At 40.3% G+C, this 25,796-nt stretch overlaps 1 pseudogene and 2 gene segments (V, D, J or C); 1 reads left to right on the top strand and 2 right to left on the bottom strand.

Moving 5' to 3' along the window:
* Nucleotides 1-17,670, top strand: part of LOC125020414 — a 25,139-nt pseudogene extending 7,469 nt beyond the window's left edge.
* LOC125020413 overlaps nucleotides 1-25,796 on the bottom strand; it is a 74,075-nt gene that overhangs the window by 9,733 nt on the left and 38,546 nt on the right.
* LOC125020432 lies at nucleotides 9,309-10,134 on the bottom strand. The segment is given in 2 exon segments: nucleotides 9,309-9,761; nucleotides 9,968-10,134. Coding segments are annotated over 2 exon segments (357 nt in total).

Below are 25,796 nucleotides of genomic sequence, written 5' to 3'. Positions count from 1 at the left end.
CTGCTGATGCAAAGTCACTCTCTATGGAAATGCTCTGAGTCACTTCTCATGTGTTTTTCCATTTGTATGATCAGAATATTAAATGTATAGCTTGATGAAGTGTTGATGATTTATGTTTACTCATAGTAGATGAGTCAGCGTTTAGATACAACTCTTCATTTCCTCTGCATTTAGAAACAATGGTTATTGTCCTGTTATTTATTGAACGTTGTATTTCATTCATTCACTTTACTGTCAGAGTTTCTTGGTGTGTTGATCTCTGGTCTTCAGCACCTCCTCAGATCAATGAGGACCAGCTCTTTACCCTCACTAGGGTGCTGGAGGGGATCACCAGTCACTCCATATGTGTTTTGTGGATTTGGAGAACGCTCACCACCATGTGCCCAGAGGCATCCTGTGGGAGTGCTCCAGGACTATGGGGTGGATGGCTCCTTGCTAAGTGCCATTAAGTCCCTGCATGAAAGTAGCCCGAGTTTGGTCACTGTACCCAGCTGTAAGTCGGACCTGTTCCCAGTGAGAGCTAGACTCCACCAGGCCTGCCCTTTGTCACTGCTTCTGTTGATAAAATTGTACACCAGGGTGACCATATGAATATTGTATTCAATGTAAAGTGAATGTCTTTGATAGAAATTGCTATATAAAAGCAATGGATTACGTTAATGCAGCAGTTTTCTCACAATATCAGCCATTTCTACATAATGGCCGATTATTACATCATGAGTTGTTGTATGTTGCTTTGATGGTCCCAATGTTTTTTCTGTTTAAGACATCCATTTTTAGTGGTTTATTACAAAATGCACCTAATTATTACATTTTCCTCATAAAAAAGTGCAACAACTGCAATTTGTAATGACTGACGCAAAATGTAACAATTTATAACAAAATGCGGCAAAGTTTATTACATATTGCGTTCAAGATTTTTATTACAAAATGCTGCGTTGTTACATAATGACATGTAAATTTATTACATTATTACATAATGCAGCGTCACAAGGCACCTGGAGCGAAGGAAAGGAAGGGAACACAACAGCCATGAAATAACTACTTCCCCAGAAACAGCCCAGCACACAGAGGAGGGACACCACCGACCAAGCCAACTCAGAGACAGGCTGCTAGGAGCTGGAGGTGGAAGGGACTGGAAGCGAATAGTCCAGCTACGCAGAAAGATGGTGTGACCAACACCAGCTCAACGACACCACAGCACAACGTGATAGCAGAGCCAGCAGAGAAGCAGCGAGTCGAACCCAGCACAAACAAATAAACAACGAAGCTCAGGACCAAGCAGCAGCAGTCATGTAGACGACAGGTAGCACATGGAGGAAATGAACTTGACCCTAGTTGAAGAACAAATGATGTCCTGGAAATGACATCAGAAGGAAATGAAAGGAAGAGGTGGAGTAGGGGCCACAACGTTAATCTGTGACCATCTCTGATGATTGGCCACCAGCCACACCCAGTAATAATAACAGGATAGAATATAAATTTCTAAGCTGCTGAACTTTCTTTATGTGTGTTTGTACATCTGTCTTTATTAGAGCGACGTTCACTCTGAGACCTTTTAATGCAGCCATGTTAGAAAGGTGATGACATGTTAGAAAGTAAAGATTTGATGATTAAATTCAAGTTTTGAGTCAGAAGGTGGCAGTTATTCAATTAATTTCAATGACAGTTCGTTACAAATTGAGTATACAAGTGTGTTAGTGTTCAGTGAACTGTATCAGTCTCTGCAGTAGCTTCCAGCAGCAACAGTAACTTCAGTTTCTGTTCAGTCTGACTGAGGGAGGTTTTTGTACGACGCTTTTTCACTGTGTGAACACCCACTGACTGTTGGGATAGTGAAGACTCTGACAGTAATAAACTGCTGCATCTTCAGCCTGGACTCCACTGATGGTCAGAGTGAAGTCAGAGTTTGATCCACTGCCTGAAAAACGACCTGGAATCCCTGATGCTCTACTGTTAGCCCAATAAATGAGAAGTTTAGGAACTCCTCCATCTCTCTGTTGGTACCAGGCTAAATAGTGGTAGCTGCTGTAGCCACTGCTGTAAACATAAACATTCTGACTTGTCCTACAGTCGATGGTGACGGTTCCTCCCAGACCAGACCTCACTGATCCAGGCTGATTCACTGTGATCTGGCCTCTGGACTCTGAGGATACAGAGACAAAAACATAAAGCAGTTTGATGGTTTCGTGGGCTTCATTTCAGAGGGACAGATGTTGATAGAGGAGAGGAATTTGATTCTCTGGACTTTACCTGTGAAGCAGCAGCAGAGGAGAGTCCAGATGAGGACGCAGATCAAAGTCATGTTTTTGATGAGGAGGATTTCTGTGGCTTCTGTTGTCATGAAGGACAGCTGTCAGTCATCCAGTCTTCAACTCTCAGGACTATAAACTCTCCCAGAGCACTGGAGCATGGTGCTGCTGATGCAAAGTCACTCTCTATGGAAATGCTCTGAGTCTCTTCTCATGTGTTTCTTCTCTTCGTATGATCAGGACGAATAATTAGTTTTTGGTCCTAAATGGGAGATTGTGTCATAAATGAAAAAGTGATGAGGTCTAATTGCAGAAAAACTAAAATATACAGTGGTCTTCATCGGTTAGAGTTGGACAGTAGATGTAGTAACAGCTGTTAACATTAATGAGTCTTCATTTTGAATGTGAAGAACATCAAGATTTCAAGGTTTATCATTCATTACGTTCATGGTGTTCAGGTACAGCAGCACGTTCAGGTAAAGAATAAAGAATACATTCATCTAAATCTACTTTTTAGATAAGTTACTATCCAGTAGGAGATGTCCGTCTCCTCTATGTCGACTTTAAAGATGAGACTGAAAGCTTCTGCACAAGGTGCTCTTAGTTCAGGTTGATTCATTTCATGCTCTGAAGATTTAAATCAAATAACAGGAACTTCCTCAGCAGATGGACTTTTCTCAGATGTTATGGATTGTCTTTTTAAGGTCAAGATGAACAAGAAGTTCGTTAAATATTCAAGTTTCACTAATAGAACTGTGATTTAATCTGCTGATGACAAAAGTTACTGAAGGTTTAAAATGAAATTCTAACAGATTTTGTTGATTTCCTCCTTTTCTTTCACATCTTCCAATAACAGGATTTACTGGCTTCTTGCTGTGTTTCAATGTTGTTTCACTGCTTCTAAATAATAAAGATCTGCTCATCAACTCACTTCTTCTCATGTCGACTCTTTTCAATCATTTTCTCTCAGTGATGAGGAGAAAAACTGAGATGATCAAACAGTTTGTGACTGAGTAAAGGAAGTGTAAGGTTCCATCATTTCTATCTCTATCCAGAATCCTGTTGATAAACTCAGTTAAACAAAGTGAACGTCCAGATATTCATTCTAGTCTCAATCAATCTGAACGTCTCATGTCTCTAAAAGGTTTCTGATCCAGTCAGAGCAGATCTTCCTGCAATAATAAACCTTTGTGAACACCTCATGATAAATCATCCAGTCATCTCACTTTTTCATTCATTAACTCACTAGTAGAACCTCCCTGGCCATTTCATTAGGTACACTAGTGACATCAGTCCTGCTCTAAATCTAGTCTCCATGAAGGTTGTGGTGTTCAGCTTTAGTTTCTAATGACTGAGATGTTGATTCAACTGTGTTTTCATTTTGTACAACTATTGAACTGACATGTGTTCCTAATATTTTGACACTGTAGTTAGTGGGCTTGGCTAAATAACAGAAACACTTTCAATTCGATTCAGTTTAACACCATCACAATGACCATCCAGGTCAATCACCACCTTTGTGTAACTGTTTCTGCAATAACTCAACATCATTTAGATCAGAATGGCTTCACTGGTACCTAATGAATTTGACAGGGAGTGCATATATCAGCCACATTCAGTTTCCAGACTGTCTCATGTGTTCATGTGTTCACTGAATGTGCATTTTGCTTCTCATTTTGGATAAATTTAATAACTTTAAATTAAGGTTTCATTTGATAACTTTCTTCTTCTCAGTATTATCTCAGTATGATGTTGATCTGTGCCTTCAGTTTTACTTTTGATGGGATTCAAGTGTAAAAGCTGTGATCCAGTATGAAGCTGATGTCAAAGGTCATTACAATGCTTTTCTCATGAACTATCATAGTTAAATAGGATTTATAATGTAGGAGAGAGTCAGAAAGTCTTCTTTAAATTTAGCAGTGATTAATGGGAAGATGAAGGTTTTGTGAAATATAATACAACATCATCAGCATACAAGTTGATTTTATGATGTTGTGAATAAGGCCTGAGATGTTGTTGGATTTAAACTGGAACGATCAGGCTTCAGTAACCCTGTAGTGTCTGATAAACACGATAAATTAGTTTATTTTTGACAGGTGCAGTGTATGATCTGAATGAATTTTTTAACCAATGTCTGGTTTGTGTGTTCAGTGAACTGTATCAGTCTCTGCAGTAGCTTCCAGCTGCAACAGTCACTTCAGTTTCTGTTCAGTCTGACTGAGGGAGGTTTTTGTACGATGATTTTTCACTGTGTGAACACAGCTTGACTGTTGATCCAGTGTTCACCCTGACAGTAATAAACTGCTGCATCTTCAGTCTGGACTCCACTGATGGTCAGAGTGAAATCAGAGTTTGATCCACTGCCTGAAAAACGATCTGGTATCCCTGATTCTCTATAAGTGGACCGAGTAATCAGCAGTTTAGGAACTCCTCCAACTCTCTGTTGGTACCAGGCTAAGAGGTGGTAGTTGCTCCAAAAATTAACATCCTGACTGATCCTACAGTTAATGGTGACGGTTCCTCCCAGACCAGAGGTCACTGATCCAGGCTGAGTCACTGTGACCTGGCCTCTGGACTCTGAGGATACAGAGACAAAAACATAAAGCAGCTTGATGGTTTTGTGGGCTTCATTTCAGAGGGACGGATGTTGATAGAGGAGAGGAGTTTGATTCTCTGGACTTTACCTGTGAAGCAGCAGCAGAGGAGAGTCCAGATGAGGACGCAGATCAAAGTCATGTTTTTGATGAGGAGGATTTCTGTGGCTTCTGTTGTCATGAAGGACAGCTGTCAGTCATCCAGCCTTCAACTCTCAGGACTATAAACTCTCCCAGAGCACTGGAGCATGGTGCTGCTGATGCAAAATCACTCTCTATGGAAATGCTCTGACTCTTTATTAAAATGTCAGTGATGATGTTTTAAATCAACCTCTATAAATAAATTAAATCTAACACAGTTTATTATCATGTGGTGCTGATATTTTTCTTTAAAGTCAAATCTGAAATGATGATTCACGTTACTATTAATCAGGTTTTTACAAAGAGACTTATTTTTTTTTTCATTCCATGGTGTTTTTTTAGTCGACTAAGTTGCCGAAATTTTATTCGTTTTATTGAGTCAAGTTAAAACCACTGAAAGGTTTTCATGATGTACTATATTGATGCTAGAGTTCCAGTGGAAGGATTTGACTTTGACAAGACTGTGATGTCTAGATGACTGGGTCAGAACATCTCCTGAACTGCAGCTCTTGAGGGTTGTTCCTGGTCTGCAGTGGTCAGTACTATGGATTTCCGATACTGACTTTTTGCCGATATCTGATAGCCAATTTTGTGCAAATTCTTAATTTCCAATTCCGATATCAACCAATATGGTATACCGATAAATGCAGTAGGCAGCAAGCAACGTGTTGGCCACACTAGCTACACTCTGTTATTGCTTTCGCTCCTGGTGCGGTTTTATAAGGTCATCAATCACGCGCCGGTAAATGTCTCAGGACCACACAAGCAGCAGCAGCTACGCGCAGCAGCACAACCCGGGCATCATGTTATCTGTTTTCATCATCGATGGTAAAACTGATAACGATATGAACAGATATTAAAAAAATTGGCTTATATCGGCCGATATTATTGGTTGGCTGATATTATCGGACATCCCTAGTCAGTACCTATCAACAGTGGTCCAAGAAAGAGAAAAACATATGTGGTTTAAACGTAGTATCAGCTCCAACAGTTACTGCAGACTTGTCCTTGTTATTGGTGATCTGGTGTAATCCCTGCCACGTACTCTGTTGGTTGTTGTGTGTCAAATTGTCCTCATCATCGCTTTGTTAGGTTACTCAGGTTTTCCCTTGTCTTGTTGTCCTGATCAACCAACGTGAAGATGAGGTTGTGAGATATCAGAAGAGTTTATATTGTACTTGTCACCCACAGTTTTTGATTTGGGTGAATCCGAATCAGTTTGTCAGCAGTTTATCTGTTCAGTATTTAATATAAGAATCAGTGGTCTCTCTCTCTCTCTCTCTCTCTCTCTGTCTCCAAGATCTGAACATGTCCATCAGCTGTGAGAGAACTTTCACACATAGTTTTTGTATTTTATTTTGGATGTTTTTCCTGATGGTGTGTCAGCTGGGATGAGGAGCAGTGAGAGATGGTCTGACAGGTCTAAGTGAGGGAGGGGTACAGCTCTGTATGCATGCTTCATGTTAGTCTACACATGGTCTACAGTGTTCTTCCGTCTGGAGGAACATTAAACCTGTTGTACAAACTAAGGAAGCACAGTCTTTATTCATTCATCTACATGATAGAAAGCTCCATGTTCTCTACAGAAAGGACCTTGTGGAGATCTTGTTTCTTCATCTTTGTCTCAAAGCTCCAAGAATAAAGTTTGTTTGCTGTGTGTGTAGATGTAGTTTGAGTTCATCACTCATGATGACACTGAGCTTTAACTGATTCTGAGTCTAAGAGAATATTTTCTGTCATTTTGTAAAGATTGAGATGTTTTCTGATGCTGTTCTTTGTCTTCATGTTCCCGTATGACGCTGAGGTCAGAGGTCATGACTGAACGTAGACTCTGGAACAATTTAACTTTAGCTCCTCTTGAGTCCAGTCACATAAGGACCTGGAACTGATCTGAATGGATGGAGAGAAGCTGTGATGGAGGAAGTAATCTGAGTACTACCAAGATCATGTTCAGTTTATTAACTTGTTGTGATACATGTTCAAATTAACTCATGTTGTGAGGACATTAATTAAATTATGGAGAAACTTCATGTTAAAATGAATAAATATGATGATGAGTGTGTTAACAGTCAATGTAAATTCATCTGTTAGTGTTCAGTGAACCGTATCAGTCTCTGCAGTAGCTTCCAGCTGCAACAGTCACTTCAGTTTCTGTTCAGTCTGACTGAGGGAGGTTTTTGTACGACGCTTTTTCACTGTGTGATCACATACTGACTGTTGATCCAGTGATAACTATGACAGTAATAAACTGCTGCATCTTCAGTCTGGACTCCACTGATGGTCAGAGTGAAATCAGAGTTTGATCCACTGCCTGAAAAACGACCTGGAATCCCTGATGCTCTAGTGCTAGCACGATAAATGAGAAGTTTAGGGACTCCTCCATCTCTCTGTTGGTACCAGGATAAAGAGTAGCTGCTGTAGTAACTGCTGTAATAAACATCCTGACTGGTTCTACAACTGATGGTGACGGTTCCTCCCAGACCAGACCTCACTGATCCAGGCTGAGTCACTGTGTACTGGCCTCTGGACTCTGAGGATACAGAGACAAAAACATAAAGCAGCTTGATGGTTTTGTTGGCTTCATTTCAGAGGGACGGATGTTGATAGAGGAGAGGAGTTTGATTCTCTGGACTTTACCTGTGAAGCAGCAGCAGAGGAGAGTCCAGATGAGGACGCAGATCAAAGTCATGTTTTTGATGAGGAGGATTTCTGTGGCTTCTGTTGTCATGAAGGACAGCTGACACATTTCTGATCTCAGGACTATAAACTCTCCCAGAGCACTGGAGCATGGTGCTGCTGATGCAAAGTCACTCTCTATGGAAATGCTCTGAATCACTCCAACAGGGACTTATTTGGTGTGAACCATAGTATCAGTTCTCTTCTTTTGTTGTCTCCTCAGGTTTGCCCTAGTCATATTGTTAGGAGAGAGATAAATTGATCCATGAAGAAACATGTGTCCTTGATTGCTTATTGGTGTCTCCTGGTGTGATTGCCCTCATTAGTTTCAGCCGTGTCTTGTCCTTGTGTTCACTGTCAGGTCAATGTGTTCCTTCTTGTGTTGTCTCCTGGCCTTGTTCTCATCCTCTGTTGTTTCCTTGCCATGTTTCTGTGTTGTGGATTTTGGAGTCATGTTTCTTCAATTTATTTTCGTCTTTGGATTTGCCTGGCTGTCTGCAGCACCTTCTGTTTGATTTTTGTTTATTATTAAAAGAATAACTGTTTTCCTGAATGCCCTGCCTCATCATTTGTCCTGCACTTGGGTCCTCCCTTTAAATCCTACAATTCCGTGACAGAACGTCACGACCAGTAAAAGACCCAGCAGACTTTCTTACCAACAGTGCCCAAGAAAAGAAGGCGATTCATTTCATATTACACTGAACTTATACTCGAATACAAACCCTGGTGCACAAGAGAGTTTCCACTCCTTTTGAAGACACTCGTTTTGCCATAAGGGACCTCGTGGTTGCCATTGGAGGCAGACCTGCTGGCAGGTTGCTGCAGACGGGCTGGTCTGACTATCACCTAGTCACTTGTCCACACCTTGCTGGCCACCGGCACCTGTCTCCACCACCAGAGTGACCACCGCTCCAGCCCCAGTCCCTGCTCCTGTTCCTGTCATGAGGGTGGCCATCCACCTCTGTTCCTGTCCCCACAACGCCCATGCCTGGACCTTCGCAGTGCCGCCCGTCCAACCCACCTCTCCATTCCTGAGCAGCCGGCCGCACCTGTCTCCAACTGTCCTCTGACTGTAGCACATTATTTTTAGACATTAGACATATGTATCAAAAGCAGTTTTATTGGAAAACGTGGCATCAGTGATGTGAAAGATCATAAATTCATACTGAATTCAAGTGGGGGTTTTTTCAGCAAAGCAAGAGAGAAACAAGAGTCAATGTGAAAGTTTTCTGAAGGTTTGATGTGTCCCAGCACAGTCTCAAGAGCATGGAGGAGATTCCAGGAGACAGACAGTTCCTCTAAGAGAGCTGGACAGGACTGTAGAAGGTCCTCCACCCATCAGCAGGACCAGTATCTGGTCCTTTGTACACATACACATACAACAAGTATACGTGAAATTAAAGGATTGTGCTCCTGATTCAGTCTTTTTTAAAAATAAAAAAATAAATAAATAGTCCATGTTCTAAATAGCAAAGCTATCATTCTTTTAAACATAAACACTTGGTAAAGGTAAGAAAAAAAACAATAATAAATCTGAATGCACACAGTAGCGTATTGCACATTGTGTTATAGCACTAGAATTATTGCACTTGTGGTGAAGAACAAAAAATGAATCTAAAAAAGTCATGTCTTCAACTAGACTTAATATGTTAATAATTTAAAGTAAAATATCATCAGCGTTTGTGTTATTTTATGATTCATATTTGTATTTGTCAAACCTCTGTTGGTTTAGTTTCATTGCAGCTGTTGATCAGTTCCTCTTCTGCTGAGGGAGGTTTTTGTACGACGGTTTTTCACTGTGTGAACGAGCTACTACTCTGCTGACAATAATAAACTCCTGAATCTTCAGTCTGAACTCTACTGATGGTCAAAGTGAAGTCAGTATCATATCCACTTCCACTGAAACGATCAGAAACTCCAGACTGACGAGTTGTAGCTTGATAAACACGAAGTTTAGGAGATTCTCCAGGTTTCTGAAGGTACCAGTGGAGGTTGTTACCAACACTTGAACTGGATCTACATGTGATGGAGACAGACTGTCCTGGAAGAACAGACTGAGATCCAGGAGACTGAGTCATGATGATTTCTCCTGATGAACCTGGAAAAGATGAAAAAGAGGAGAAGAGTTATTGAGACAAATCCAGCTTGGAGAAAGATGATGAAGATCCAAACAGAAGAGGATGATTTGTTGAAGATGGAGAATAGATGGAAGAAGATGAATGCTGCTTGCTTCAGTGTTTCTCCATCATTGTACTCAACCTGGCTGCATCCTCAAGCAGCAAAGTTTTCAGCAGAGAGTCTCACCCTGAACAAGGAGCCCCAGGGTGGCCAGCAGTAGAGTCAGTGACATCATCATTGTGCTGCCGGCGTGTCAGTGGCTGTGAAAGGCCTGGACAGCCACTGATCAACACTGGCCTCTTAACGGCTGGGAGCAGAGAGGCAGGACACATATGCAAACACACAGAGTCAGTCAGCTGCAGCTGGACAACACATGGCATCATGCTGTTTCCCTCTCACTGTTAATATTCCACATATTTACATATTCACATCATGACATCACATTTAAATTTCTCTAATTTTTCACTGCATTGTATGACAAATGCTGCCCTTTAGGAATGTTCAAGACAAATAAATGTGAAGAGAGTCCTTGGATTACCAAGGGTATAGAAAATACTCGTAAAAATAAATAAATAAATATAAATTATGTTGGAATCCACATATTGAATATATTAAAGAGAAAATATCAAAGTCTATTGCAATCTTATATAAATCAAAAGAAACTCTTGATACAAATTCACTACAAGTATTTTATTAGTCCTTCATGCTACCATACACTACTAACTGTGTGGAAGTGTGGAGGAAAACAAAACCAATCACTAATTCAATTTATCTGCTTCAGAAAAGAGCAATCAGAAGTATCAATAGAGTTTATTGTCGGGAACCCTCAAAGAAATTATTCATAACTTGCTCGTTTTAATGAACTTGTAGATTTCAAAATATCACTGTTGATGTACAAGGTACATAATAATCTACTGCCATAATGTCTCCACAAGTTGTTTCATAAATGACAAAGTGTGTTTGAACTGAGAGGAAGCTGTGTGTACTCAGACAGAGAGCAGAACAAGTGTCAAGCAGAGGTGGTTTTCAGTTTATGAGACTGGTCTGTAGAATGCTTTGGAAATGGATATTAAACCAAATGTTTAACAAAGTATTGAGCAATAGGATTCTCTTTAGGTTTGGATATGAGTGAGTGTATATGCTAGTGCCCAAATCGGATTATACAATGGGTACGTGTAGAAATATGTTTTCTGATGTTTTCTTTTATTATCATTTAATATTATTTTCTGTGCTGCTCTGTATATGGTATGCAGGAGCTGACAGACACTGATAGAAGGGTAGGCATAAAAGTTCAGCATACAACTTTTCAGTCTTGTTTTTTTATTTATTTTTTATTTATTTTTTTTTACATTTCTTTTCTGTGTAATACAGTATATATATATTCTTTATTTTCTCTTTTATTTTTTGTGTCTGAATTCATATTATGAATATGACCGAAATAAACTAACCAACATGTAGAGGATATTGATGTTCTGCTGGGAAACTGATCCAGTGACGTATTTACAGTAAAATAGGATGTATAAAATATGAGGGAGAGCCAGAAACCTCGCTTTGACTTTTGATCTAATTAATAACTGACTGATGGCAACATCATCAGTGTACGAGTTGTTTTTATGAGGTTAGCAATGATCCCTGAGATGTTGGTGGATTTTAAAATGGAAATGATCAGGATTCACGTTGAAAAAATATCCCCTGTATTCCCAGGACATATTTTAAATTACTTATTTCAAAACTGATAGTAATTTTTGTCATTGAAAATGCAGTGTATGATCTATATGAAGTTTTTAACCAACGTCTGGTTTGTGTGTTCACTGAACTGTATCAGTCTCTGCAGTAGCTTCCAGCTGCAACAGTCACTTCAGTTTCTGTTCAGTCTGACTGAGGGAGGTTTTTGTATGACGCTTTCTCACAGTGTGAACACCCACTGACTGTTGATGCTATGAACACTCTGACAGTAATAAACTGCTGCATCTTCAGTCTGGACTCCACTGATGGTCAGAGTGAAGTCAGAGTTTGATCCACTGCCTGAAAAACGATCTGGAATCCCTGATTCTCTAGTGCTAGTATAGTAAATGAGAAGTTTAGGAACTCCTCCATCTCTCTGTTGGTACCAAGCCAGCTCATTGCCATCATAAACATTTTGACTGGTTCTACATCTGATGGTGATGGTTCCTCCCAGACCAGAGGTCACTGATCCAGGCTGAGTCACTGTGACCCGGCCTCTGGACTCTGAGGATACAGAGACAAAAACATTAAGCAGCTTGATGGTTTTGTGGGCTTCATTTCAGAGGGATGGATGTTGATAGAGGAGAGGAGTTTGATTCTCTGGACTTTACCTGTGAAGCAGCAGCAGAGGAGAGTCCAGATGAGGACGCAGATCAAAGTCATGTTTTTGATGAGGAGGATTTCTGTGGCTTCTGTTGTCATGAAGGACAGCTGTCAGTCATCCAGTCTTCAACTCTCAGGACTATAAACTCTCCCAGAGCACTGGAGCATGGTGCTGCTGATGCAAAGTCACTCTCTATGGAAATGCTCTGACTCTCTTCTCATGTGTTTTTCCATTTGTATGGCTATATGGTCAGGTGTAATGTAAATTTGCTTAACTGTAAGGTTGTTGTTTTTTTGTTTTTTTTATTCTCCTGATATTTATTGAATGGTGCATTTTAGAATAGAATTGAACAGAACATCAACATAAGTAACAGCAGCAGTAAGAGCAGGGCCAACGGAAAAGGAAGACTGGTAATATATATCAGACTGTATTAACATGTATGTCTCTGCAAAACTGCTGAGTAGTGGTTGTCCAGAACTATGTACAGTTGACCTGACATCTTCACTATATTTTTTGACAAAGGAGCGTTTTAACATTTAATCAGTGGTGCTGTACAGTCTGATGACTGTGTGGACAAAGGACCTCCTGAACCTCTCAGTCCTGTAGTGTAGTGAGAGAAGTATCCCACTATTGCTGCATCTCTGCCCCTCCAGGATGTCATGAAGGGGTGGGCTGACGTTGTCCAGGATGGACGGTACTGTGTCGCATGTGCCCCTCTCAACAATAGTCTCCAGTGAGTCCAGCTTCCTGCCATTCAGAGACCCAGCCTTCTCAACCAGTCTGTCGAGTCTCTCAGAGGTCCTTTGAGTCATACTGAGTCATGATCATAACATGAGTCATAACCTTTGGATTTGTGACTCCAACAGGGACTTATTTGGTGTGAACCATGATGTCAGCTAGATATTGATGTGGTCAGTTCAGTGGTAGAGGAGGTTGTTAATCAGCTTCATCTGCTTTGGTGTTAATTACCAACAGGTCCACTAGAGGGGCAGCAATAAGATGAACTCCTAAACAAAAAGAGTTTTGTATGTATCTAGGGTCAGTGTCACTACTGGTAGTATGAGGTGATACCTGGACCCTACAGAGGCTGAAAAGGGGGTCCAACTCTGTCAGGATGGGACATCAGTTCCATCAATTAGACATTTGAATCAAAAGCAGTTTTTCTTTTGGAAAATGTGGGATCAGTGGTGTAAAAGATCATAAATACAGATAAAGGTCAAAAACACTTGAATTCATCAAGTTTTTTTTTCAGCAAAACAAGAGAGAAACAAGGGTCAGTGTGAAACTTTTCTGAAGGTTTGATGTGACCCAGCACAGTCTCGAGAGCATGGAGGAGAATCCAGGAGACAGACAGTTCCTCTAAGAGAGCTGGACAGGACTGTAGAAGGTCCTCCACCCATCAGCAGGACCAGTATCTGGTCCTTTGTACACATACACATACAACAAGTATACATGAAATTAAAGGATTGTGCTCCTGAGTCAGTCTTTTTTAAAAATAAAAAAATAAATACATATCCATGTTATAAATAGCAAAGCTATCATTTTTTTAAACATAAACACTTGGTAAAGGTAAGAAAAAGAGAATAATAAATCTGAATGCACACAGTAGTGTATTGCACATTGTGTTATTGCACTAGAATTATTGCACTTGTGGTGAAGAACAAAAAAATGAATCTAAAAAAGTCATGTCTTAAACTAGACTTAATATGTTCATAATTTAAAGTAAAATATCACCAGCGTTTGTGTCATTTTATGATTCATATTTGTATTTGTCAAACCTCTGTTGGTTTAGTTTCATTGCAGCTGTTGATCAGTTCCTCTTCAGCTGAGGGAGGTTTTTGTACGACGGCTTTTCACTGTGTGAACGGGGTGCTGTAACGCTGCTGACAATAATAAACTCCCGAATCTTCAGCCTGAACTCTACTGATGGTCAAAGTGTAGTCAGATCCAGATCCACTTCCACTGAAACGATCAGAAACTCCAGACTGACGAGATGTAGCATAATAAACAAGAAGTTTAGGAGCTTCTCCAGGTTTCTGAAGGTACCAGTGGAGGTAGTTACTGACACTTGAACTGGATCTACATGTGATGGAGACAGACTGTCCTGGAAGAACAGACTGAGATCCAGGAGACTGAGTCAGGATGATTTCTCCTGATGAACCTGGAAAAGATGAAGACAAGGAGAAGAGTTATTGAGACAAATCCAGCTTGGAGAAAGATGATGAAGATCCAAACAGAAGAGGATGATTTGTTGAAGATGGAGAATAGATGGAAGAAGATGAATGCTGCTTGTTTCAGTGTTTCTCCATCATTGTGCTCAACCTGGTTGCATCCTGAAGCAGCAAAGTTTTCAGCAGAGAGTCTCACCCTGAACAAGGAGCCCCAGGGTGGCCAGCAGTAGAGTCAGTGACATCATCATTGTGCTGCCGGCGTGTCAGTGGCTGTGAAAGGCCTGGACAGCCACTGATCAACACTGGCCTCTTAACGGCTGGGAGCAGAGAGGCAGGACACATATGCAAACACACAGAGTCAGTCAGCTGCAGCTGGACAACACATGGCATCATGCTGTTTCCCTCTCACTGTTAATACTCTACATATTTACATATTCACATCATGACATGTGGAGGATATTGATGGTCTGCTAGGAAACTGATCCAGTGACTTGTGGACAGCTTGGTTCTGGAAGATTGTCTTTGTGATCATTCTTAGTGAAATTAATATTAATGACTGAATGATTATTGATCACAAACATTTATGATGTTGATCTGTGTCTTCATTTTCACTTTTGATGAGATTTAAGAGAGACAACTGTGATCCAGCATGAAGCTGAGATCAAAGGTCATCATTGATTTATCTCTTAATGACAGTTAAATAGGAGTCAGAAAATTCACCTTGACTTTTCATGTGATTACTACCTGCCTGAGATTTGGTGGATATAAAATGGAAATGATAAAATTTGACACTGGAAAAATAGCCTCTCTATGATAAGTCACTTATTTCTGACTTATAATAAATTCTATATTGAAAAATGCAGTGTACGGTGTGTATGAAGTTTTTAACCAACGTCTGGTTTGTGTGTTCAGTGAACTGTATCAGTCTCTGCAGTAGCTTCCAGCTGCAACAGTCACTTCAGTTTCTGTTCAGTCTGACTGAGGGAGGTTTTTGTACGACGCTTTTTCACTGTGTGAACACACGCTGACTATTGGGATAGTGAAAACTCTGACAGTAATAAACTGCTGCATCTTCAGCCTGGACTCGAATGATGGTCAGAGTGAAGTCAGAGTTTGATCCACTGCCTGAAAAACGACCTGGAATCCCTGATGCTCTACTGCTAGTATAATAAATGAGAAGTTTAGGAACTCCTCCATCTCTCTGTTGGTACCAGAAAAAATTGTTTCCATAATTATTCTGACTGGTTCGACATCTGATGGTGACGGTTTCTCCCAGACCAGAGGTCACTGATCCAGGCTGAGTCACTGTGTACTGGCCTCTAGACTCTGAGGATACAGAGACAAACACATAAAGCAGCTTGATGGTTTTGTGGGCTTCATTTCAGATGGACGGATGTTGATAGAGGAGAGGAGTTTGATTCTCTGGATTTTACCTGTGAAGCAGCAGCAGAGGAGAGTCCAGATGAGGACGCAGATCAAAGTCATGTTTTTGATGAGGAGGATTTCTGTGGCTTCTGTTGTCATGAAGGACAGCTGTCAGTCATCCAGTCTTCAACTCTCAGGACTATAAACTCTCCCAGAGCACTGGAGCATGGTGCTGCTGATGCAAAGTCACTCTCTATGGAAATGCTCTGAGTGACTCCAACAGGGACTTCAGTCAGTCAGTCTGATCATGATGTTGATCAATGGATCAATCACTTCATTGTTGGATATTGATCAGAAATGCGTCAGTGTTCATTTGATTGTCTGTGACTTGAGGTCGATTGAAATAAATGATATATTTTTAATAATTCTCTTCATACAGAAGTCAGCGTAACACTTGGAGTTAAATTAAATTATTATTTTAATCATTAGATTTATTATGATCTCAGATAGACATGTGTTTGATACTTATTTAAATTGAGAGGATTTAATAAAGACATTTTCTATTAAATATTATTATTTATTTAACTTAACAATATGATAATAGTGATTGTATTAATTAACTTTCATAATAAATAAAATAATCCAAATGATGTGGATCTGTATTCAACACTTTAACCACTTATATCATGAACTGTGTGATCTGACAATGAGTTTATTGAGTTTGTTTGTTTCAGAGTCAGAGAGCCGTGTCTCTCTACAGTCAGAGGTTTTTGTACGGCGCCTCAATGAGTTTGTATCACTGTGGTACACGTTCGGTGGAGGAACCAGACTGGAAGTTGGAAGTAAGTTTCTACTGAGTTTAATACTAAATACTAGGTTGTAGATTCATCTTGTTTTAGTCTTGATGTGTTTCTCTCTCCTCGTGGAGGCTAACTCACATCAGCTTTGATCACGTTTGATTTTCACGTTTGTGTCAAAGTGAAATTTCAAAGCTTGAAGTGTAGAAAGGATGAAAGTTGATTCCTCCTATGATCAGTTTCTAATGTGACATCAAAATAACTGTTGTTTGGATGGATTCAATCTGACTTTCTTCAAGTCAAACTGGACAGAGTGAAGATAAAGATGGGGATTTGTAAATGTCTTTTTATTTCACGTTGACTTTGAAATCATGTCGACAGTTTGTTAAATCATGAAGATCATTTTGTGGCAGTGAGCTGCTTTTCTCTGCTTGTTTCCACTAAATCCTTTAAAGTCATGTATGGTTGACATGTTGATGATGTTGAAGCCAAAGTTTCTTGGAAATGTTGAGACATGTGCTTGTTTAGTTTCCAGTGTAGTTGGACATATTTCAGGTCAAAGTGGATGATGATTGTGTCTGTGCTGATATGCATGAGAGCTTTCTGAAAGGGAAGTGAAACAATGTGTGAGTGAATGAGTGGTGGAGCAGAAAAAGCATCTGACAGAAACTTGTCCAACTCTCTCACAGTAAAGGTGTCCAAGTGTCTGCTGTTTGATTGACAGCTGTGTGCTCCCTGTCATCCTAGGTGATGTCCGTCCCTCCCTGACGGTGCTGCCTCCCTCCGTGGAGGAGCTGGACCAGGGGAAGGCCACGCTCATGTGCCTGGCCAACAAGGGCTTCCCCTCAGACTGGAGTCTGTCCTGGAAGGTGGACGGCAGCAGCAGCATCAGCAACGGGGAGCAGAGCAGGAGCCCCGGGGTGCTGCAGAAGGACGGCCACTACAGCTGGAGCAGCACCCTGAGGCTCCCTGCAGACCAGTGGAGGAAGGTGGTCTCTGTGACCTGTGAGGCCAGCCAGGCTCCCAGACTCCGCTCTCAGAGACACTGAGGAGAGACCAGTGTTCCCAGTCCTGACCTGACTCACTGGGACTCTCACACTGCTTTCACTCTCTATCTGCTCTCTGGCTTTTCTTTCACATCTTCCAATAACAGGATTTACTGGCTTCTTGCTGTGTTTCAATGTTGTTTCACTGCTTCTAAATAATAAAGATCCGCTCATCAACTCACTTCTTCTCATGTCGACTCTTTTCAATCATTTTCTCTCAGTCGTGAGGAGAAAAACTGAGATGATCAAACAGTTTGTGACTGAGTAAAGGAAGTGTAAGGTTCCATCATTTCTATCTCTATCCAGAATCCTGTTGATAAACTCAGTGAAACAAAGTGAACGTCCAGATGTTTTAGTCTCAATCAATCTGAACGTCTCATGTTTCGAAAAGGTTTCTGATCCAGTCAGAGTAGATCTTCCTGGAATAATAAACCTTTGTGAACACCTCATGATAAATCATCCAGTCATCTCACTGTTTCATTCATTAACTCACTAGTAGAACCTCCCTGGACATTTCATTAGGTTCACTAGTGACATCAGTCCTGCTCTAAATCTAGTCTCCATGAAGGTTGTGGTGTTCAGTTTTAGTTTCTAATGACTGAGATATTGATTCAACAATGTTTTCATTTTGTACAATGATTGAACTGACACATGTTCCTAATATTTTGACACTGTAGTTAGTGGGCTTAGCTAAATAACAGAAACACTTTTAATTCGATCCAGTTTAACAGCATCACAATGACCATCCAGGTCAATCACCACCTTTGTGTTAATGTTTCTACAATAACTCAACATCATTTAGATCAGAATGACTTCACTGGTACCTAATGAACTGGACAGGGAGTGTATATATCAGCCACATTCAGTTTCCAGACTGTCTCATGTGTTCATGTGTTCACTGAATGTGCATTTTGATTCTCATTTTGGAGAAATTTAATGATTATAAATTAAGGTTTCATTTGATAATTTTCAGTTTTTCTCGATAAATTTACGTTTTCATTCTTTAATAATGACTGAAATATTCTGACTCTTTAAGGTTTTACTTCATTACAATGATGAAGTGATGTGATAAACTGAAAGCTGATCTGAACTAATTGTCTATTAGAAACTAATAATGAGTAGAGACATCTGCTACTGTCCATGATAACACACACTTTGACAATTAATGAATAAATTTGTTTTTAGATGTTTTTCGTTTAAACTGTCACTGTTAAATAAAATGTATGAATAGGAGTCTATGATCTTTATAAAGTTTTTAACCAACGTCTGGTTTGTGTGTTCAGTGAACTGTATCAGTCTCTGCAGTAGCTTCCAGCTGCAACCGTCACTTCAGTTTCTGTTCAGTCTGACTGAGGGAGGTTTTTGTACGACGGTTTTTCACTGTGTGAACACATACTGACTGTTGATATAGTGATAACTCTGACAGTAATAAACTGCTGCATCTTCAGTCTGGACTCCACTGATGGTCAGAGTAAAGTCAGAGTTTGATCCACTGCCTGAAAAACGACCTGGAATCCCTGACACTCTAGTGCTAGTATAATAAATGAGACGTTTAGGAACTCCTCCATCTCTCTGTTGGTACCAGGCTAAACAGTGGTTGGAGCTGTAAACATAAACATCCTGACTGGTCCTACATCTGATGGTGACGGTTCCTCCCAGACCAGACCTCACTGATCCAGGCTGAGTCACTGTGACCTGGCCTCTGGACTCTGAGGATACAGAGACAAAAACATAAAGCAGCTTGATGGTTTTGTGGGCTTCATTTCAGAGGGACGGATGTTGATAGAGGAGAGGAGTTTGATTCTCTGGACTTTACCTGTGAAGCAGCAGCAGAGGAGAGTCAAGATGAGGACGCAGATCAAAGTCATGTTTTTGATGAGGAGGATTTCTGTGGCTTCTGTTGTCATGAAGGACAGCTGTCAGTCATCCAGTCTTCAACTCTCAGGACTATAAACTCTCCCAGAGCACTGGAGCATGGTGCTGCTGATGCAAAGTCACTCTCTATGGAAATGCTCTGAGTCTTTATTAAAATGTGTCAGTGATGATGTTTTAAATAATCTGTAAATAAATTATATCTAACACAGTTTATTATCATGTGGTGCTGATGTTTTTCTTCAAAGACAAATCTGAAATGATGATTCATTTTATTATTAATCTGGTTTTTACAAAGAGACCGATTTATTTTTCATTTCATCGTGTTTTTTTTAGTCGACTAAGTTAACGAAATTTCATTCGTTTTATTGAGTCAACTTAAAACCACTGAAAGGTTTTCATGATATACTATATTGATGCTAGAGTTCAAGTTGAAGGATTTGACTTTGACAAGAACTAGAATGTGATGTCTAGATGACTATTACATCCCGGCTCCAGAGGCGCAACATAAAAGTGGAGACACATGATGGAGTTTCAAAAAGTATTTATTTTACAAGAAGGGACAGAAAAACAGGTGAGCCATGGTGAGCTTCTGCAGTGGAAAAGTCATCCCCCAGGCCTCTTCAACAGACCTTTTAGTCAGTCTTCTCAGGTGTGGCTGATTAAGGTGATTAGGCACAGGCCAAACACACCTGTATAGCCAGTGAAAACGCAGAGGGCGTAACAATGACTGGGTCAGAACATCTCCTGAACTGCAGCTCTTGAGGGTTGTTCCTGGTCTGCAGTGGTCAGTACATATCAAGAGTGGTCCAAGGAAAGAGAAGAACATTTAAAATGTACTTAAAATATAAAGTTTTTGCACTTGATTTTTCTTTTTCTCTTCTTAACACAAGACAATCTTTTATTTATCCCACTGTCGGGAAATGCACACTTTTTCTGCAGCAGAGAGCAGAGATTTCACTCAAGAGACAAAAAACCAAAACAAAAAAAACACATAAATATTAAAAAAGTCCAAGAAAACAAAAATGGTATACAACTGAAATCGCATTTGTACAAGGGTGAATTAAAGACATGTAAAAAAGATTCATTGCACAGACATTACAGATGTCACAGTTTGTTTTGACATTGTCTGGTGTGTGTGGTCTACACACTCCAGAGAAGATGGCTGATGCCTGCACAGAGTCATAGAAAGACCTCAATAGTTCTCCTTGACTTTACAAGGACCTAAGTGTTCTTAGCAGGTGGAGTCTGCTCTTTGTCTTCTAAAGTGTAACAGTGTGTTCAGTCCAGTTTAGTTTTGTGTACAGATGAACACCCAGGTAATTCTTAGAGTCCACTATCTCTATGTCCATTCCCTGGATGTTCCCCAGTGTAGTGATTGTTTGTTTCTGCAAAAATCCACCACCAGCTAATTGGTTTTAGCTTCTGTAATTGCAATTTCAGATTTTAGTGGCTGGGTTTAACTTAGGTTCGACACGTGCAGTTTGAATGATGACTAGGTAACAGTGTTCCGGTCGGTCCCTTCTGACCATTTATTGCAAGTACATGAAATTGATCATAGCAAATAACAAAAGGCAGGATTGCAGGTTCACCAGATGGGTCCAGCATGTTCCAGCACGATCAAGAACCTGTTGCCTCTATTCCAGCCACACCTGGCTGCTGTCCTGCTGGGTCTTATGCCTTTCTCTCCCTCTCTGGCTCCACCCTCCTTCCAGGTGCCCACCACATGGGGCTTGACAAACCCAGTCACTCATCATACATTCACTCACAAACACAATGTTGGGGAAAAAACTAAATAATCAACAAAAACTCATATTGGCTCCTACAGCTTCATTCAGTTGGACACAGTTTTCCTGGCACCAGACTAGAAAGTCTCTGATGGATCATGTGTCAACTCCATCTTCTCCAGCCAAGATGACGCCAACGCCTGCAGGGTCCTCTGGGTATTTCTGCAGATTACAGTTGGTTTAGAGGTGTCTGAAGTCATCATTGTAGAGAAAGAAGAGGAAGGGAGCCATGACAGTTCCCTGAGGATGACCACTTCAGACACATAGTCCCATGTCTGCACATACGAGGTCTACTGGTCCGGTCGTCCAGTGTCCAGGATGTGAGGTGGTGGTTCACTCCTGTGTCCACCAGCTTAGTTCATGAATCATATTTTTGATGAAAGTCTGTATTTTCTCTTCTACAATAACTGATGATAGAACAATAACAGTGTTTTAAGAGACATTATCAAGTTTTGTTATTATCTTTTTACTGTAGTATTCCAAACACAGTGACACTCAAAGTCAACAAGAAGCTGAAATAAATGTTCACATATTCAGAATTCACAGAAACAACTGAGACTGGATCTGTAGATGAAAATGTTGAATGAAGCTGTAAAATACTCGTCTGCCAGATTTTCTCTTTTGTTTTTTTTTGTTTTTTTTTTGAAAAAAACTTTGCTCCTTAATATTCCTGATGCTGATTTTAGTCATATTTTCTGGATGTTGTTGACACACTTGTGATTCAGGGTGAAGTTGAGGTCAAAGTCATGACCAAGCTTTGTCACATTTACTGTCCAGCTCTGTCTTTGCTTTAATCACCAGCAAACCACATAAGAACTAATTTATAAAGACATAAGGAGAGATGGAAAAATAGTGGGATGTAAATCATTGTTCAGTGTTGGATATGTCACAGTGTGTGAACTTCTATATTTGTGAGCATCAATATTTTAGATGCTGATGGTGGATATGTGAGAAAAGAAACTATTTTCTGACTGTTCATCAATGGTATGTGATGTTTCATTGTCAACATGTGATGATTTGTTTAGAAAAGATTTGGACTAAAGTAGGAATTATTTATAAAAGTGAAGGACAGGATGAAAAGCTGGAGAATGAATGTGTTGGTGTTCAGTGAACTGTATCAGTCTCTGCAGTAGCTTCCAGCGGCAACAGTCACTTCAGTTTCTGTTCAGTCTGACTGAGGGAGGTTTTTGTACGACGCTTTTTCACTGTGTGAACACAAACTGACTGTTGATGACATGAAAACTCTGACAGTAATAAACTGCTACATCTTCAGTCTGGACTCCACTGATGGTCAGAGTGAAGTCAGAGTTTGATCCACTGCCCGAAAAACGATCTGGAATCCCTGATGCTCTAGTGCTAGCCCAATAAATGAGACGTTTAGGAACTCCTCCATCTCTCTGTTGGTACCAGGCTAAATAGTGGTAGGTGCTGTAATGAACATTCTGACTGGTTCTACAACTGATGGTGACGGTTCCTCCCAGACCAGAGGTCACTGATCCAGGCTGAGTCACTGTGACCTGGCCTCTGGACTCTGAGGATACAGAGACAAAAACATTAACCAGCTTGATGGTTTTGTGGGCTTCATTTCAGAGGGACGGATGTTGATAGAGGAGAGGAGTTTGATTCTCTGGACTTTACCTGTGAAGCAGCAGCAGAGGAGAGTCCAGATGAGGACGCAGATCAAAGTCATGTTTTTGATGAGGAGGATTTCTGTGGCTTCTGTTGTCATGAAGGACAGCTGTCAGTCATCCAGTCTTCAACTCTCAGGACTATAAACTCTCCCAAAGCACTGGAGCATGGTGCTGCTGATGCAAAGTCACTCTCTATGGAAATGCTCTGAGTGACTCCAACAGGGACTTGGATCACTCTGATCATGATGTTGATAAATGGATCAACCACTTCATTCTTGGATATTGATTAGAAATGTGTCAGTGTTCATTTGTTTGTCTGTGACTTGAGGTCGACTGAAATAAATTATATATTTTTAATAATTCTCTTCATACAGATGTCAACGTAACACTTGGAGTTAAATTAAATTATTATTTTAATCATTAGATTTATTATGATCTCAGATAGACATGTGTTTGATATTTATTTATATTGGAAGGATTTAATAAAGACCGTTTCTATTAAATATTGTCATTTACTTGCCTTAACAATAAAATAATAGTGACTGTATTAATTAACTTTCATGATAAGTAAAATAATCCAAATGATGTGAATCTGCTTTCAACACTTTAACCACTAATGTCATAAACTGTGTGATCTGACAATGAGTTTATTGAGTTTGTTTGTTTCAGAGTCAGAGAGCCGTGTCTCTCTACAGTCAGAGGTTTTTGTACGGCGCCTCAATGAGTTTGTATCACTGTGGTACACGTTCGGTGGAGGAACCAGACTGGAAGTTAACTGTAAGTACATTTGATTCTTTTAATAACCTGAATCTAGATTTATTGTCATTTATTTCATAACTCTAGACGTTACTGAAACATTTATTCTGCTCGTTGTTATTTAATTTAATTGCAGTGGTTCTTTAATGAGTGACTTTATGTCTTCAAACTCAAATCGCTTAAAATTCAACATTTTGGGTTCAAAAAAAATTTTAAAATTTTAAATTTTATTTTTTTTTAAAATTTCTGAATTTAAATTTTCCTTCCCCCTGAAAGAAAATCTCCCCCAAAATTTTTTTAAAATTTTCGGGACCAAACAGCTGACAAAACTTTTTCCCTCCTTTTCAGGGAAATTTTTCTAAAAGTTTTTAAAGGTCAAAATTTTTGTAGACCCCTCAATCTTTTTAAAAGGGGTTTAAAAACCTGTTCTTTTTAAAAAAGCTTTGTTTCCCTGAGTTGGATTCTTTGGGAAAGGATTTTTAAAAAGGGAAATTTCCCGATTTTTAAAGTTTATTTTGATGAAGCAAAGAAACCCACACCCCTTTCCTAGGCCCTTTTCTTTTTAAAAAACTGTTAAGATCCGAAAAAGAAGAGAAACGTGACATTTTTCTCATCAAGTAAAATTTTTGTAGATCAAAGTAAGAATTAGTATTTTTGTAAAATAAAAACTTAAAGACAACCCTAGAACAAAATGCCTTTTTAAGTTTCCTCTTTAGTCCTAAAAACCTGTCTGTTCCCGTGGGTTCCAGTGAGGGCCCTGTCTTTTGCCCCGGGTTTTCCCGGGAGCGAGAGAGGGAAGTGAAAAAATGAAGAGCAGCTTAAACCCAAAACCCCCCCCTTTTTCCTTGTGTTGTCTTGCAGGGGGTAGAGTCCCCCCCCATGCCCGGTGCTGCCTCCCTCCGGGGAAAGGAGCGGCCCGGGGGAAAGGGCCACCTCATGGGCCCTGGCCAAGGGGGGTTTCCCCCTCAGACTGGAGCCCCTTTTCCTGGAAGGGGGACGGAAAGGCCAGCGCATCAGCAACGGGGGGGGCAGACGGGAAGCCCCGGGGTGCTGCTAAGGGCGGAAAATACAGCGGGAGCAGCCCCTGAGGCTCCCCCACGGGACCGTGGGGGAAAGGGTTTGGGTCTTGTGCCCCTTTTTGAGGCCAGGGGGCTCCCAGACTCCGCTCTCAGAAACTGGGAGAGACCAGTGTTCCCAGCCCGACCTGACTCACTGGGACTCTCACACGGTTTTTCCACTCTCCCCTTTTGCTTCTGGCTTTTTTTTAAATCTTTCCAAAAACAGGATTTACGGGCTTTTGCTGTGTTTAAAATGTTTTTTCCCAAACTGTTTTTTGAATAATAAAGTTCTGCCCCCACCCAACTCATTTCTTCTATGCCCGACCTTTTCTTTTTTTTTTTCAGGTTTGGGAAAGAAAAATTTAGTTTAATCAAACAGTTTATGATTGGAAAAAGGGGGTTTTAAAAGGTTCCATAAATTTCTATTTTCTACCCAAATTTTCCGTTGATAAACTCAGGGGAAAACCCAAAGTCAACGTCCAGATTTTTTGTTTTTCAATCAATCTGAACGTCTAAAAAACTCAAAATAAAGGTCTTCAACGGGGGTCCGGACCCCTAGGGGCCCTTCAGGGGTACTGTAGGGCGAGTAAACAAAATTTTTTTGGGTGATTAAAAGTTTAATAATTTTTTTAAAATTAAATTTTTCCAAAAAAATTAAATGATTTTAAATCCACATCAACTTTAATTCATAAATTTTTTAGTGAGGGGAAAAATTTGGGGTTGTTTTTTCAGTCGGGAAACTTCACTTCAAAGTCACCATTTCTCACAAAAGCGACACTAGCCCTGTAAATTTCTAAGCCTCCTGCACAAAAGTAGGCCCCCCCCCTGTCTTTGCTGTTTCCAATCACGGGCTGGGGTTATTAAACCCTGTTTTTGTCATTTTCCCCTGCTTTTGGGCCCAAGAGTCGGTTCGGCCCCCAATGTGATCCAGACACAGAGAAGAAAAAAGAAACCAGTGAAAGCTCGCTCCCCCAAAAAAACCCAAACTACTAAAGGCCCAAAATTTTTTTCTGTGCCCTTTTTGTCTCTGCTACTTTTAGCTGTTAAAGGGTAAAGGTACATATGTTTTATGGCTTTGCCCCAGCCCCCCCTACGGTTGCCCCGCTAAAATTTAAAAACCTGTATTTTTTTGAATAGCTAATACTGAATGAAAAAAGGGAAGGAAAAACATAAATTTTTAATAAATGGGCACTATTGTCATGT

The sequence above is a fragment of the Mugil cephalus genome, chromosome 14, assembly GCF_022458985.1.
Source record: "Mugil cephalus isolate CIBA_MC_2020 chromosome 14, CIBA_Mcephalus_1.1, whole genome shotgun sequence".
NCBI lineage: Eukaryota > Metazoa > Chordata > Actinopteri > Mugiliformes > Mugilidae > Mugil > Mugil cephalus.
The sequence above is the reverse complement of the archived record's forward strand: the minus strand, read 5'-3'. Positions and strand labels throughout refer to the sequence as shown.